The following is a 16052-nucleotide window of genomic DNA, read 5'->3' as shown; positions in this document are numbered from 1 at the left end:
CTTAACCCAGTGTATGTAATAAATCTTTATTTCGCTCTCTGTAGAAAAAAATGTTAGTTTCTGATTATTAGTGCTTTCTATTCCTGGTTCTCGATCAATGAGAATTCTACATTTTGATTGGCTGCTTAGACAGCTTGTTGGCATCTCACGCTATGGGATTCTCCACTATATTCCATTGATTTCAGCCGCACGTCAGAAAAGCTGAACTTCCCGTCAGCGGCGAACGTATTTGCTTCACCGCTGACCGCAGATTATGAGCTATGTTTTCTTGTTGAAGTTATAAACATTTTGCAATTGCATGCTGTGTAATTGATCGTATTTTTTATATTGCACATTTAAAGTCTTGTTGCCTTCATATATGTAGACATTGACATTCACCTTAAAACTGTTTGATGGATAAAATGGTAATACTGGAAAGGGTTAAACAAAGAACAAGGTGATTTTCTTTATTCTAATTCACAAAGCCATGTGCTCCAGTTCTCGGCTTACATATAAGAAATAGGAGCAGGAGCACGAGTAGGCCATTTGGCCCCTTGAGCCTGCTCTGCCATTTAATAAGATCATGGTTGATCTGATCTTGGGCTCAGCTCCACTTCCCTGCCCACTCCCCATCACCCTTCACTCCCTTATCGTTCAAAAATTTGTCTATTTCCAACTTAAATTTATTCAATGACCCAGCCTCCACAGCTCTCTGGGGCAGAAAATTCCAAAGATTTACAACCCTCAGAAGAAATTCCTTCTCCTCTCAGTTCTAAATGGACGACCTCTTATTAAACTATGCCCCCTAGTTCTAGATTCCTCCATGAGTAGAAATATCCTCTCTGCATCTACCTTGTCGAGGCCCCTCAGTATCTTATATGCTTCAGTATGATCACCTCTCATTCTTCTAAACTCCAATGAGTATAGACTCAACCTTTCTTCATGTCAACCCCTTTATCTCAGGAATCAATGTAGTGAACCTTCTCTGAACTGCCTCCAATGCAAGTACATCGTTCCTTAAATAAGGAGACCAAAACTGTAAGCAGTACTCTAGGTGTAACCTCACCAATACTGTGTACAGTTGTAGCAGGACTTACCTGCTTTTATACTCCATTCCCCTTGCAATAAAGGCCAATATTCCATTTGCCTTCCTGATTACTTGCTGTACCTGCATACTAACCTTTTGTGTTTCATGCACAAGGACCCCCAGGTCCCCTCTGTACTGCAGCATTTTGTAATCTCTCTCCATTTAAATAATAATTTGCTTTTTTATTTTTCCTGCCAAAGTGGATAAACTCACATTTTCCCACATTATACTCCATCTGCCAAATGTTTGCCCAGTCACTTAGCCCGTCTATATCCCTTGCATTTTCTTTGTGTCCTTCTCATAACTTGCTTTCCCACCCATCTTTGTATCATCAGCAAACTTGGTGACATTACACTCAGTCCCTTCATCCAAGTCATTAATATAGATTGTAAATAGTTGAGGCCCCAGCACCGATCCCTGTGGCACTCCACTAGTTACCGTTTGGCAACCGGAAAATGACCCATTTATCCCGACTCTCTGTTTTCTGTTAGTTAGCCAATCCTCTATCCATGCTAATATATTACTCCCAACCCCGTGAACTTTTATCTTGTGCAGTAACCTCTTATGTGGCACCTTATCGAATGCCTTCTGGAAATCCAAATACACCACATCCATTGGTTCCCCCTTATCCCACCCTGCTTGTTATATCCTCAAAGAACTCCAGCAAATTTGTCAAACATGATTTCCCTTTCATAAAACCCATGCTGACTCTGCTTGACTGTATTATGATTTTCTAAATGTCCTGCTACTGCTTCCTTAATAATGGACTCCAGAATTTTCCCAACGATAGATGTTAGGCTAACTGGTTTATGGTTTTCTGCTTTCTGTGTCTATCCTTTTTTAAATAGGGGCATTACATTTGCAGTTTTCCAATCCACTGGGACCTCCAGACTCCAGGAAATTTTGGTAGATTGCAACCAATGCATCCACTATCTCTGCAACCACTTCTTTTAAGACCCTAGGATGCAGGCCATCAGGTTCAGGAGGCTTGTCCACCTTTAGTGCCATTATTTTACCAAGTATTTTTTCTGTAGTGATCGTGATTGCGGGCTTTACTTTTCTCGTGGTCCATGTCAAAACCCACTCCCATTAGCAAGTCTTTACTTCCTGCAAACTCGAGTCTGACTTCATACACTCATAAGAGAATGTAGTGTTCCCCAGGACATCAGATTAGTTAACACTCCAGCAAACCATGTGACTTAGGTTATAAATTATGAATCAGAGTTCTTAAACGATTAATTCATATAGCAGAATTCTCAATGTTCCAGAATTTCTAACCTTTACCTCCTCAGACAAACAAAAATAGAAAAAATGTTATTTACTGACTCTCTTATTAATACTAAACCTGAACCAACATCCATAACACAGAACTACTTTGTGCATGCAGTCTCTCTGACCACGCCACCTCCACACAGGCTCTAGTGCAGTGGTAAATGAAGAACTGATTATAGCTATCTGAAATATGCTTTCCATTCCCTTTGAAGTTCAAGCAGGAACAATGAAAAACAAATATGAATCTTTCATAATTGTCTATCTCTTATCAAACAACTGAGATTTAAAACTCAGAATACCAGCGGCCCAGAGTCTGTACTATCTGGTGTATTAGTCGGTTCAGACTGAATAGTGCAGCTCCATAACCGGGATCAAGTTGAACTGGTCTAATGCTTGAATAGATTGAAAGTCCATTGAACAGTTATCTGACTTGGCTACTTTCAGAACAAAGCAAGCAGGTAAGTATGGTTGCAATTAATCCTTTGGCACACTTGAGAGCCCTTTCATCATAGCCAGTTTGGCTGTAGGAGCACATAGTCTGGCTTACTAAATGCACAGTCCCAAGGCCAAATTATATTAGAATCTGTTTTGAACCTCAGATATTTTAAAGAGAAAAAAAAAATGCATTGTAGATAAAATGCTCCACTAGAAGTAGATGCTTTTGAGAATCTATACCTTTTAATACTAAAGAAGGACTTTTATCAACAAAATATAATCCGTTTTCTAATAATTCAGTTAAATAACGTACTGTATGTTTAGCAGATTCTGCTTATCATTTGCTGAGTGAAATGTACACAAATACTTTGTAGATGTTGGTGGATAGCATGCCTTTTGTGAAACTTGGAAAATATATTTATTACTCGAATTAATTTAAAATATTCTTAATCTCATCTCCGCTTCCCCCTTCCACCCACACACAACTTGAAAGTGGTTGAGACCAATATTCCCATTAATTTTTTTTTGGGTGCGTAGCCCATTCAAATACCATGCCTGTGTGGTTTTCCCTTGAAAAGCTGCCTGCGCGGGATGTCAGCTTCAAGGCAACATGAGTTGAGACTGCATTTTGTACTCCATCAATTCACCGCCAACTATCTTCTACAAATCTCAGAGATCTTTATGCACACTCCTCATTTTTCCTTTGCATTTTTTATATTTTGAGTTATGAGACAGCTACTTATTAAGAGCTGATGCAGGATTCTGAAATTTTATTTTTTCCTGATTTTTTTTTTTGTCCTGCTTTCCCCAATCCTCTCCAGAAAACAATGTCATGTTTGGGTACCATTCCATTGGTGCTGACAGCTCTCCGGTTCCTCATCCAATTGGCCATTTTTAAAGTGAGCCTTGGCGGTGAATGTCAGAAGGTTATTTGACAGGGAGTGGCATTGCACATTTTCACTTTCCAGCGTGGGCGGGTCACCAAAGAGTAATCAAAAGTGGAAATTCTGCTGATAGGAATTGAGCTCATCCAGTACTCAGCTGCCCATTCACCCATCACCCCTATGCTTGCTGACCTAGATTGGCTCCTGGTCCAGCAACGCCTCAATTTTAAAATTCTCATCCTTGTTTTCAAATCCCTCCCTATCTCTCTAACCTCCTCCCACTGTACAATCCTCTGAGATCTCTGCATTCCTCCAGTTCTAGCCTCTTGCGCATCCCTGATTTTAATCGCTCCACCATTGGTGGCCTTGCTTTCAGCTGCCAAAGCCCTATGCCCTGGAATTTCCTCTCTAAACCTCTCTCCTTTAAAATGCTCCTTCAAACATACCTCTTTGGTCACCTGTTCTATTATTTCCTTGTGTGACTGGGTGTCAGATTTTGTTTGATAAAGCTCCTGTGAAGCACCTTGGGACATTTTACTTTATTAAAGGCACTATGTAAATGTAAGTTGTTGATATTCCTCCTCCCTAATCTGGCGACACTCCTATCATTTCCTAATCTGAGATGCACTAATTATTACAGACCATGAATTGAACCTGGTACCTTATGTGTCTGCAATGGCACTACATCAGGCAGTGTATCTAGTCTCTGAACTAACAGGCAGCACACACACACACCGTAAAGAACTGTGTATTAGATCATTGCAGTCATAATGCTGGAAAGGATGTTTCCTCTGGCTGGGGAGTCTAGAATTAGGGGTCACAGTCTCAGAATAAGGTCAGCCATTTAGGACTGAGATGAGTAGAAATTTCTTGACTCAAAGGGTTGTGAATCTTTGGAATTCTCTACCCCTGAGAGCTGTGGATGCTCAGTCGTTAAGTATATTCAAGACAGTGGGGGGGGTTTGGATATTAAGGGAATCGAGGGATATGGCGATAGTGCAGGAAAGTGGAGTTGAAGTAGATCAGCCATGATCTTATTGAATGGTGGAGCAGATTCAAGGGGCCGAATGGCCTACTCCTGCTCCTATTTCTTATGTTATAACATTTATCCAAAAATAAGCACAGTAGTGATTGAATAATTTAAAATATTTTTTTTTTATCAGGGGCGTTCATTGTCCTTCAAGACATTCCTTATTTGGGTTCTAATAAGCATATACCAAGGTATGTCACAAATTTTACATTCTGCGGTAAGAATTTCTGGCTCTTGTAGTTGATAATGGAACAAACTAATATGAGGTCTGAATTTGTTTATAAATCCATATTTAAACAGTTGTGTGTTGATCTTTAATTGGACTCATTCAGATTGCAGTCCAGTTTGGTGACTAGCGCTGTGACTTATAGTTAGGGCTAGTGTGTTGTTACTTGAAATCGCCATTCCATAATTTTCGAATGATGAAACAAAATATTTCCTTAAGATAAAAAATTACCAAAAATGTGCAGAAGATTCCTAGAAAGTGTAGGTCCTACCTTTGATACCATAGACTTCCAGTAATGTTGCCTTTAAGAAGCCTGAATTCACATTGTTTTCCACATAACTCGTCCTTGGATTGAACAGACTGTACTTAGCCCCTAGAACAAATTAAGAAGGGTGCATCTTTAAAACCGCTCATATTTAAAATTAAGGAATGCCTACCATTCAAGTAGCTAATTATGCATCCAAGGGTAGTGTCTGCTCTGAATCTGTCTTTGCTGTGAGAAGCAGGTTTTTTATATCATTAAATGAACAACATTTACATGCTGGCAAAGGGTGAGACCATTTTTAGCACTTTCAGAAAGAACAAAAACATAAAACTCTAAAGAAGTAACTAACCCACTAATTAGAGTATAAAGTCTTTTATTTTGCCAACCTTAAACCGAGGTCCCATCTGCCCCCTCAAGTGGACGTACCAAGGCATTATTTCGAAGAACAGGGGAGTTCTCCCTGGTCGCCTGGCCAATATTTATCCCTCAACCAACATCATTAAAACAGATTATCTGGTCATTATCACATTGCTGTTGGTGGGAGGTTGCTATACACAAATAGGCTGCCACGTTGCCCACATTACAACAGTGACTACACTCCAAAAAGTACGTCATTGATTGTAAAGCGTTTTGGGACGTCCAGTATTCGTGAAAGGTGCTCTGTAAATGCAAGTCTATCTTTCTTTAATTACAATTGCAGAATACTAGATAATAGGATCTTCACAAAGCTAACTACAGCTCCACTTTCTGTAGGCTGCGTGATGAGACTGACGAGCCAAATTACACATTACAGGCTGCTCTACAGCAGGCAGGATCAACTTGCACATTCCAAACAAACTTTTGGGTATGTCTCGTCCTCCAAGGGGACAAATCAGAAATCTGGTGTTGCAAATAAACGCAACCAATAAATGTAGCCTAGTAAAACTGGTATAGTCAATTTACCCAGCAATACCTCCCATTAGCTAATTATTCAGTGACATTGTAAACAATAGTATAAAATCCAATAGTTAGACACTTAGGGGTGATGTGGAAATGAATTATATAAAGACCCTGCATTAAGAAGGAAGATAAAATAAAACTCAACTGCACACATTGAAGTAAAACAAATTTTAAAAACTTCACTTGGAGCCCTCTATTATAAGTTGACTTCATTTAAACTGGAAATTCCCATATTCAGACAACAGACGACCAGATATTGAGTCCGAATATAATAGCAGTAGCTCTCCTTGTTCGAAATCAGGGGTTCAAAATGTATAAAACTGACATGAAGAATGCTATGTTTAAATCGTTGTTTTGAACTGGAGATGAAATGTCTCTTCAGACTAGAGAGGGTGCTTAGAAATGCTAATGTCTTGGTTTCCTGTGGATGGCATGGCTTCTTTGTACTATATACATTCTCCTTGTTGCTAAGCGATTATCTGTTTTTAAGTTAAGACTTGAACCTTGTTTATGTATTTTATGTATAATAAACTAACTTCAATCCCCTATTTTAACAGAACACTTATAGTTCTGTGGTAGGAGTTAACGTAAACATTTGCTATATCATTAAAGAGGTAACACTCTGGAGCAGGTTTCTGGCTTGGGCCTCGTGAGATCAAAGGGAGGATAGGGACGAAAGAGATAAGACACAAATTTCAAAGGAAGAAACCCTGAGAAAGTATTCACAGAAAAGAAATATGGACAAGATCATGAGACGTCTTTAGGGCAGGACTTAACACGAGAATCGAAATAAAGAACTTGATACGGCATTGAATAGCAAGTTTTTAAGGAAACCTCTATATGTCAAAAGGTCTTATCAATATCCCATGTCAGGCCCACCCCTAAAAAGAGAATAAAAATAGCCTGTTCAAGTTTGTCCTCTCAAACGGTGTGAGGGGAGAGCGAAACAGAAATTGGGCTGGTTGAACACTCTTCAAGAGTGATTCCCATGCTTTACCGAAGGAAGCTCGAAATGAAGAGAAAGAGGCTGCAAGCCAGAGAACTGTTTACGTGCGCCAGCTGTTTGTCCGATCGGATCGGTATCCGCTACTTGTCACGGTCGTATGTTTTTGCTGTATAACTAACTGAGTCCATGATCAGATCAGCCATGATCTTATTAAATGGCGGAGCAGCTCAAGGGGCCAAATGGTGGTCTTCTGCTCCTATTTCTTATGTTCTAATGTGTTATATTCCGTCTTAAACTCTGATTAAACACAATATACCCACCAGATTGGTTTACAGTCGATCCTGATTATTAAAGTGACCAGAGATAGCCTTAACATGGCTATTTCTAACAACTTCAATAATCTAATTATCTTGTACATACACATTTAAAAATAATTCCCTGAAACTACGATATTGTATCTGTAGTAAAGATCTGTTAAGCAGATTCTGAGAGAGTGAGATTGCAATTAAGCTTAATTTGAAAATATAATGCTGCATTTCCTTTTTTTTTTAAAAAAAACCAAACGATTGATCCACAATTAGAACCTGTTCATTCAACAGATACATTTTGAATTAGTTTTCTGTTTTATTTGTTCCACTCTCCCTTTTAGGCCAGAACTTACCTCCGAATCATTCCCCATCTGACAATGATATGCATCTAGTCCCTGCCAAAACTACTTTGAGATCATCCACTTACATCCTTGATATATTGTGATTTCAGGCACTATTGATATTCCTAATTGCATGAAAATTAAAGTATGTAACAAGTAAATCTTGCTCATGTCCTGTCACTCAGGAAAAATAGCAATTGTGACTGATGCATTTGATTTATTTCAGGTGGCATTTTAATATATGGGGCATTGGTGCTGTTTGAGTCTGAGTTTGTACATGTCGTAGCAATTTCCTTCACCGCCCTCATCTTGACTGAGTTGCTGATGGTTGCACTTACTATCCGAACCTGGCATTGGCTTATGGTTGTGGGGGAGTTCCTCAGTCTTGGCTGCTATGTGGCCTCCCTTGCTTTTCTCAATGAGTACTTTGGTAAGTTGGTGCAGAGTTTGTCATTTCCTTCTCAAGAGAAACCAAAAGTTCACATCTATTTTACATGTATGGAATATATTTTTGTTCTGGTAATGAGTAGAAAATGTTACTTGTTGGCATATATTAACTATACAGCAATGGGTACATTTCTTTATAACTTAAGTGGATCTGAGAAGGGTTTTGAAGCTAAGAACTCAAAACGCCTTTCAGATACTGTGGTATTAGGTCTAAGATTGTAATGTTTTTATTTCTTTACAAATTGTACGTATGCTTGAGGCACGATTCTCTCAAGCTGACTTTTTTTTAATTTTTCTATATTAATTTTGTTTCTGTAACATCTGCATTCAAAATATTTTTTAATACTAAAGGAGGACTTTATCAGCAAAATGTAGTCAGTTTTTTTGTCTTTTAGTTAAATAAGCTGTACTGTACATTTAGCTAATTCTGCTTAACATTTGCTGTGTGAAATGTACATATACAAAGGGGAGGAGTTTAGAGTTACTGTGAAAGGGTGTTTTTGGTAGGTAGTGGGTGGGGGGTTGGCGGGAGGAGGTAATAAATTACTAATGAGGTCAAGCGCAGGAGTTTTACTGGCATTGCAGGTGTATCACAGTTTATGGAAGAAGATCGCTTCAGGATGCCGCGTGTTCCCACTGTAGGTGCCCCTTACAGTTGCTCCAGTTTGCTTCTTTCCCATTCATCAGCTGTTTCCTAGTGCATCTGCTGATGGGATTTTGTAAGCTAATCCTTTCTGTTTTGTAACATTCATCTGGGGCTTTGCACTGGGAGTAGGAGGTAAGTGTGAGGAAGCCTTCCCAAGTAAAGATCTTATCTCCCCTTTAAACACCTCTGGCATGGACTGGTTGGGCCGAATGGCCTGTTTCTGTGCAGTAAATATTATGTTACCTCATTTGATTCTAGATTTATGGCCTTCTGGGATACTGCATTCCACATTCCCACAATGTTTGCGTGAACACTTTGTTTTCTCTGAATTTGCTTTTAACCATCCTGGTTTGAATTTTAAGGTTGTCCTCTTGTTCAGGATTTCCCTGCTAGATGGAAGAGTCTTTATCTTCTTTAAAAGTGCTTGGTAAATACAAGTTGTTATCCTGTCAATTCCCAGTATTATTAAGTATATTAGGGGTGTGACACCCAGTTCATTTTATTGCTAGAACAATAAATTCACCATTAACTGCTTGTCAAATGCTAAGAAGTATAGATAAGATTAGTTAACTTAAAAGGAACTAGAGGGCACAAAAAAGTTGGCAAATCTCAAGGAGCCTCAAGGTCAGAAGAATTATGTTCCTTTCCACCTCACTTTTCCTGCCTCGTCCAAACACACTGGCCCAGAATTTGCAGTGGGTAATGATGGAGAACTAACAGTGTTCACCATTAGCTCCTCTCTGAAACTGACCACATTTTCAAGATGTGGTGCATTCACATCTACACCCGTACATCCTGAAGTTGCGGTCAGTCATTCACTGCTTCGACTCTGGCTGCGCTGTGTAACCCCCCCCAGCCGTCAATCACAGAAACTGACGGAAACTTGGGTAATATCGCTGGTAAGTACTCCATTAAATGTTAAACCTTCTTGGAATAGGTGTAACTGGGGTTTTAACTGTGTATTGACTACTAAACAAACATCTGGCCCAGAATGTTTTTATTTGTGGAATGACAAATGTCTCCATTATGATCAAAAATTTCAATTTTTAGTTTATTCATGATATTTCAGGTTCTGCTTTATCCCCATGTGAGGGTTCCAATATTTGTTTCACACTCTACCATTTTTTTTTTAAATTCTTGGTTTCCTGTCTTGAAAATTCTGCAATGTGATTGGCTGCTTAGACAGCTTGTTGACATCACAGCAGCATCGCACTAGGGAATTCCCATTACAGAGCACTGAAACCAATTGAACGTCAAAAAAGGCAAACTTCTCACCACAGATTGTGAGATCTCTGGACAGCTTTCTTCGGGGCCAGTCACAAGCGTCTTTGCTTCATTGCTTACAGCAAATTATGGGCCATATTAGTAGATTATGTGGAATTAACTACTATCATAAGCACTTAATTCTTTTTTTTAAATGCTGGTTAACTATCTGTGCTAAGAACATCAGGTTGATTTTATCATGAATAGATGCATTATTAATAAGACATTATTTGGAAATACATGATTCTGGTCCTAGGCATTTATAAAGATTGTCTAGGGAATACATCCAGTCAGTAGTAAGTAATGTAGATTGTAAAGTTAACTTCCTGGTTAATAATTTAAGTAACTGTTGTAAAACTATCTTAAAAGAAAGAAAAGGCATAATTGGATGGTCTGTCTTGCTGGACACTAGGCTCCCATGGTTGAAATTCATTACCAAGTAAATTAAGTTTCACTTGATCCTTTTCAAGGACCAGAGGTAATTTCAGAGTTTTACCTATGGCAATTCTGCGCTCCAAATCTAATAAACTGGGGAAAGTTGATGATGGGTATTAAGGGTTATGGAACCAAGGCGGGTAAATAGTTAAGATACAGATCATCCATGATCTAATTGAATGGTTGAACAGGCTCAAGGGACTGAATGGCCTCCTCCTGTTCCTATGACACACATTTTAGGAGTGGTCTTTCTCTTCCTGTGTTTCATTGCAGTCTGATAACCTTATTAGAGCATCTTATTTTCTCTTTTATCCACTAAATTTAATTTTATATATTTTGTTAGTAATACAACAGTGAAATCTCTTCACATCTAAATGGGTATACATGCCCATCAAATGAGTAGCTGCTGTCCAAATTAATGTGCTTCAAAACACTGGCTTGTTGAATGTCTACTGCCCCAATTTTAGATGTTAAGGATCAGTATGTGCCCTGAAGAACTGACTCTTTTTCCATGAGGTAGATACTGATGTCTGACATTTGCACATTTTAAACATTATTGTACTTTGGTTATCAAACAAAAAATTGAAGATGATAATGTATTTATTTTGTTCTCAAATTGGTCACCAGGTGGAGCACTCCATCTCTGGGAAGGGCAATGGTGGGGAGTAGGCTTGCCAACTTTTCCGGATTGCCTGGGAGTTTCTTGGAATTGAGGATTGATCTCCCAAGTACTCCTGTGAGCATCCCAGGAGAAAGGTTTCGAGCTCATCTGTATCTGGAATTGCGCAGTTTGTTCTTTCCTGGCTCCTTCCCAACTCAGTGCAGCTATTCCCACAGCCCACAGTGCGTCTGTGCATGCGCAGTCGCTCTATGAATCCAATAGAGGGATCTCAGCGGTGTGGAGTATTGTGGGAATCCACTGCCATCATTGCAGTCTCACTTGTTGGTATCCGATAGTCATGTGATCAGACTGTCACATGATCAAATCTCCAGGAATTCATCCAACAAGAATTAGCAGCCCTAGTATGGAGGGAGGAAGAGAGGGAACCTTACTGGGGAAAGCATCCTGCCTGACCACCTTGTGGCATAATCAGTGTGACCAAAGTGTCTGCAACATCTCCTAACTTGAAAAGTCACTGTCTGGAGGTGAGGAGGAATAAATCTGTAAAATAATTAAAAGCTACAATTCAGTTTCATTTGTAAAGAAATCTCAATTTACAGGCTATATAGAATCATGATTGCACTAACGACTGTATTATCTTTTTGTGCTTATTTATTAAGTGTTTTACTTGATATGATATAAGTTGTGCTTGCAAATGTCAGCCATTTTGCTCCCTTTTAAAATTGCATTCACAATAGATGAAACTCATAAAGCCCTATGTTTCATAATATAATGGAGTAAACTTCCTGCTTTTACAGATGTCGCCTTTATCACCACTGTGACCTTCCTGTGGAAAGTGTCAGCAATTACCCTCGTCAGTTGTCTTCCACTTTATATTCTCAAGTACTTGAAGCGCAAATTCTCTCCACCCAGTTACTCCAAACTTACCTCGTAGTGCAAATGTTTTGTTCAATAAGTGACACTTTTGCCATCGCTGCGGAGGGGTATAATCATCCCTAAAAACACTTCACAGGGAAACTGAAGTCTTGTGAAAATGGTCTGTTGACCAAACAGCCAAAAAAAAAGCAATGAAATGCTGCGCATACTGTGTGAAGCATTGAAAGAAAATAACAGCACTTCTAAATAACAGGTACTGAAAAGAACCTCCTGAAATGAAGGAATGTCTTCAAACTTTTCACAGTACTGATGGAGTCAGGGAGAAAATGGAAATAATTTGTCTATCTATCTTTTTTACTTTTTCCCCTTTTTTTTCTTGCTAATTTATGTAAAGATTCAAATATATTTCTGTTTAAACATTTGTTGTTGTACTTTTTCCTGCATAACAATTCTGTAACTAGTTGCAGAATTGTCCGTGAAGTACTAGTTAGCACAATAGTCCAAATTGTGTCGTATAAAAGCTCACTTATTGATGACCTTGTGCATAAAGCAACAAATTAGCACTATATATTTATTAATATTTCAGCTACCTTTAAGTGCTCTCCACTTTAGCATTTGCTATTAACTTGTCTATATTTCCCTGTCTCTAAATTGTAGCTGCGTTTGTGAAGCAAATATGCACTAACAGGGATATGCACAGCAGGCTTTCAACATACCACATCGTCATTAGCATATTGCTGTCTACCTCCCCTTTATTTTCTCCCCAGTATTATCTACTTGTATTTATTTTTGGAGATTTACCTTATGAGCAACCTGAATTTTATGTGAGGCCTTCTACTTAACAAGTTTTGACCTTTTTTTGCAAATAGCCTAAGAACATGCATTATTGTATCATTAAAAATTCCATTTCTACTTTGCTTAGCCAGACCCAAGTCTTCATTCCATTGTGGACTCTAGTCTTGAGAGAATTTAGAAGTTTTTTTTCCCTGAGGGCTTGTGTTATACAATAAACATAATCCAAAAAGCAACTGTAAGGAAAAAAACTTTCTTCAAATCATTGCAAGAACATAATTCCAATTATTCTGGGGCATTGTGCTCCTGGATTGACTCCTTTAGAGTCTATATAATAAAGTGGAGTACAGCAGAAGATGTGGTATTTTTACAAAGAGGATCGACCATTTTTCATGCCAGCAGTTTCCTGGATCCAGCACTGATTTAGAATTTACTGCACTCACTTGAAATTCCGTTTAGAAAGTATATGAAAATCAAATGTCTTGCGTTGTTTAGTAAAGAATCAAAGTACTTCATATAATGGTCTCTGACTTGTGGAAATTAATTTTTATATTCATAACCTATTAAAAAGAAATCCTTTATTGCATTCATATTCTTAGTTAACTAGCATTCTGATTTATCCAATGTATGTATCGAGTAATATGCCTAAAGGGAGTCATACAAGCAAAATCATTGATAGGTTATAATGCTGTTCCTGCCAGTTGTTTTAATTAAACATTTGAACTCTAGGTTCCACGTGATTATACTAAAGTGTGTCCATTTAAAATAGCTTCCCATGGCTGTCCTTAAGAGACATTGTTCTGATGGTGAAAGGAAGTCGTATACCATTTTTGTAAATAGCCTTCAAATAATGGATGCCTGACATCAGATTCCGATTGTTGTTCTATGCTGCAGCTGTGAAGTAGTAATGAAATGAGTAACGGTGAAATGTGCTCTAATGGTCACCTTGATTAAGCAACCATCTGGATTAAGTAACTATCTATTGCCGCACCACACCTATTAATAGAAATGGATATGTTAGCAATATAACGTAAATGGAGCCTGCATCAGGGTCTAGCTACCACCCTCAAACACAGCCACGGTAATTGTTTTCATTAACATACTGTTGTGGTTAAGCCATTGAGTGTCACTGTATATCCTCTGGATTCAAAAGTTTTAAGGAACCACTTGAGTTAAATGGTGAAGGTGACCACTTTATTCAGATTCTACTGTATTGTTAAATCAAACTGGAGCTCCCTCTGCACAATAAAGTGAATTTACATTTTCACAGTAACTTGTCTGTCTCATTTTTCTGATCTTTAGAGATGTGATGGGCTCATATATCACCGTTGATCCATCTATCGCATGTATACATATTTTGAGCAAAGTTATTTAGAAGCATGTTATTTCAGATGTATGTATTTAGAAAACCAAAAGTTTCTGGTTGCTCTAAAATGAATAGATAACTCTCTGTTATTCAGGTTTGTCTTTTTTTCATTTTTGTTCATCTGATGATAGGCCAAAATGGACAAAAGTATGTTTTCACAGTAAAACATTTCATATCTATTTTGCATAAAATGTCTAATGTAGTCTTAATTTGCTCAAATTTTTATAGTTTTTATCTTGGATGTTGAGTGCTAATTTAAGTTTCATTTGCCTTTCTAGTAATGCACTAGGATGTATTGCTTAAGAAAATTGATAAAAGTTCAGGGGCACTTTTTTTTGCATGCTTAACGCCCATTTTACCGCTGAAATGACGTATAACGCCCATATTGGCACAATATGGAAACTGACGGGCATTTTTAGGAAGCTTATCGCCGAGCGTTACTTTCCCCATGTGCTTAACGCCGGGGAAAAATATTACCACCCGCCCACTTTTTTGGGGCGCAATCATCAGAATGGGCAAAATCAACGGCCATAATGTCACCCAGCATTACTTTCCGCACGGAATTAATGCCGAGATTCAATAATACCGCCTGCCCAGATTTTTGTTGTAAAAATCACATTTGGCGAAACCAACGCCCAGGAGATCGCCCACTGTCACTTTCACCACCTCGCGCACACATCGCCCACAATATCGCTCGCCCAAAAAACCGCCCAGAAAAAGTGGAACTGTTCTGAACGAATGCCAGCGGTGTGGCTGGCATTTTTAAAGTCCCACTCTTACATGAGGAGCTGATATGATTTGCCTGAACTGCTATATGTGTGCAGCTCAGACATCAATGGTGCCCATCAGCTTGGTGCCAGTTAAAGTTTATGTTGATTGATGTTAAGTTGTATTTAACCCTTTCATATTAAGGAATCACCAGTGTGTACCAGCTATCTGAGATAATGCACAACAAGGTTATGTTCAATAACAAGAATTTTATACCAACATTGGTCTGAAATCATAAGTACCACAGCCAATAACACCCAACCCATGCCCACACCCCACTTTTACCACCAATGACATCAGTCAAATGTTCAACATGTCCACCAACACAGAATACAAAGGCAAAGCAGGAGGGTGGTCCCCAGCCCCCATACATTTCAACAAATTGCATACACCCAGATGGAGATATAACACAGTCATCACCTGCGGACATGCACCTCACTTTTCTTAAACCCCCCCCCTTCTCTCCACCTCTACCTCCTCCCCTCCTCGCTTCACGGCACCTGGCCGAGGAGCTAATTAGGCAGTGCCTCATTGGGGGGAGGGGGCGGGGTGAAGGCAGATGCGGTTGTTGCACGGGTACGGGAGCGGGGGTTGCCGAGGGGGCAACATTCTCTGATGCAGAAGAGGGATCTTGGTCCTTCCTCTCATCTGTCTTTCACAGTGGTGGTGGGGTGGAGTGCCGCGCTTTGGGACAATTGGGAGGCCATCGCATCCAGGGCCTCCACCATCCGTGGAATGTACTTGGTCATGGTGGCCAGCTGTCTGGATATGCCTCCCAATGCTTTGATGAGCTGGTCACCAATGTCTACAGTCCTCCTGGACAACTGTACCATCTCTCCGCTGTTATGCGCTCGTGAAACAGACCTGCCACATCCACGAGACCTCCGCTGGGTCGGTGCCGTCCTGGGGACAAATGGGTGCCCTGTGGTGAGGTGCTTGAGGCCGGTACCTCCAGAGTGCAGGTGGGAATGACCAGAGGACCACTAGATGGCCTTAGGATGGAATGGCTTCTGGAGCGTGGCGATGCAGATTCCTCGAAGTCAGCGCTCTCATCCGTGGAGAACAGATCCAGCGGATTGACGGGCGAGCATCGGAGCTCCTCAGCACCAGATTTTGGATCGTCCG

The 16052-nt window shown here is 39.5% G+C and overlaps 1 protein-coding gene across 5 annotated transcripts in view; it reads left to right on the top strand.

Moving 5' to 3' along the window:
• atp9b (ATPase phospholipid transporting 9B) overlaps positions 1-14066 on the top strand; it is a 468699-nt gene extending 454633 nt beyond the window's left edge. For all 5 annotated transcript variants that reach the window (XM_070888575.1, XM_070888576.1, XM_070888574.1 and 2 more), the window contains 3 exons: positions 4821-4878; positions 7939-8142; positions 11923-14066. In XM_070888575.1, coding sequence (XP_070744676.1) covers positions 4821-4878; positions 7939-8142; positions 11923-12059 — 399 coding nt within the window. In that variant the 3' untranslated portion in view covers positions 12060-14066. The remainder of the gene's footprint in view (positions 1-4820; positions 4879-7938; positions 8143-11922) is intronic.
• Positions 14067-16052: the final 1986 nt, after the last annotated feature.

Source organism: Pristiophorus japonicus, chromosome 1 (genome assembly GCF_044704955.1).
Source record: "Pristiophorus japonicus isolate sPriJap1 chromosome 1, sPriJap1.hap1, whole genome shotgun sequence".
NCBI lineage: Eukaryota > Metazoa > Chordata > Chondrichthyes > Pristiophoridae > Pristiophorus > Pristiophorus japonicus.
Note: the sequence above shows the minus strand (reverse complement) of the source record. Positions and strands in the feature narration are given on the sequence as shown.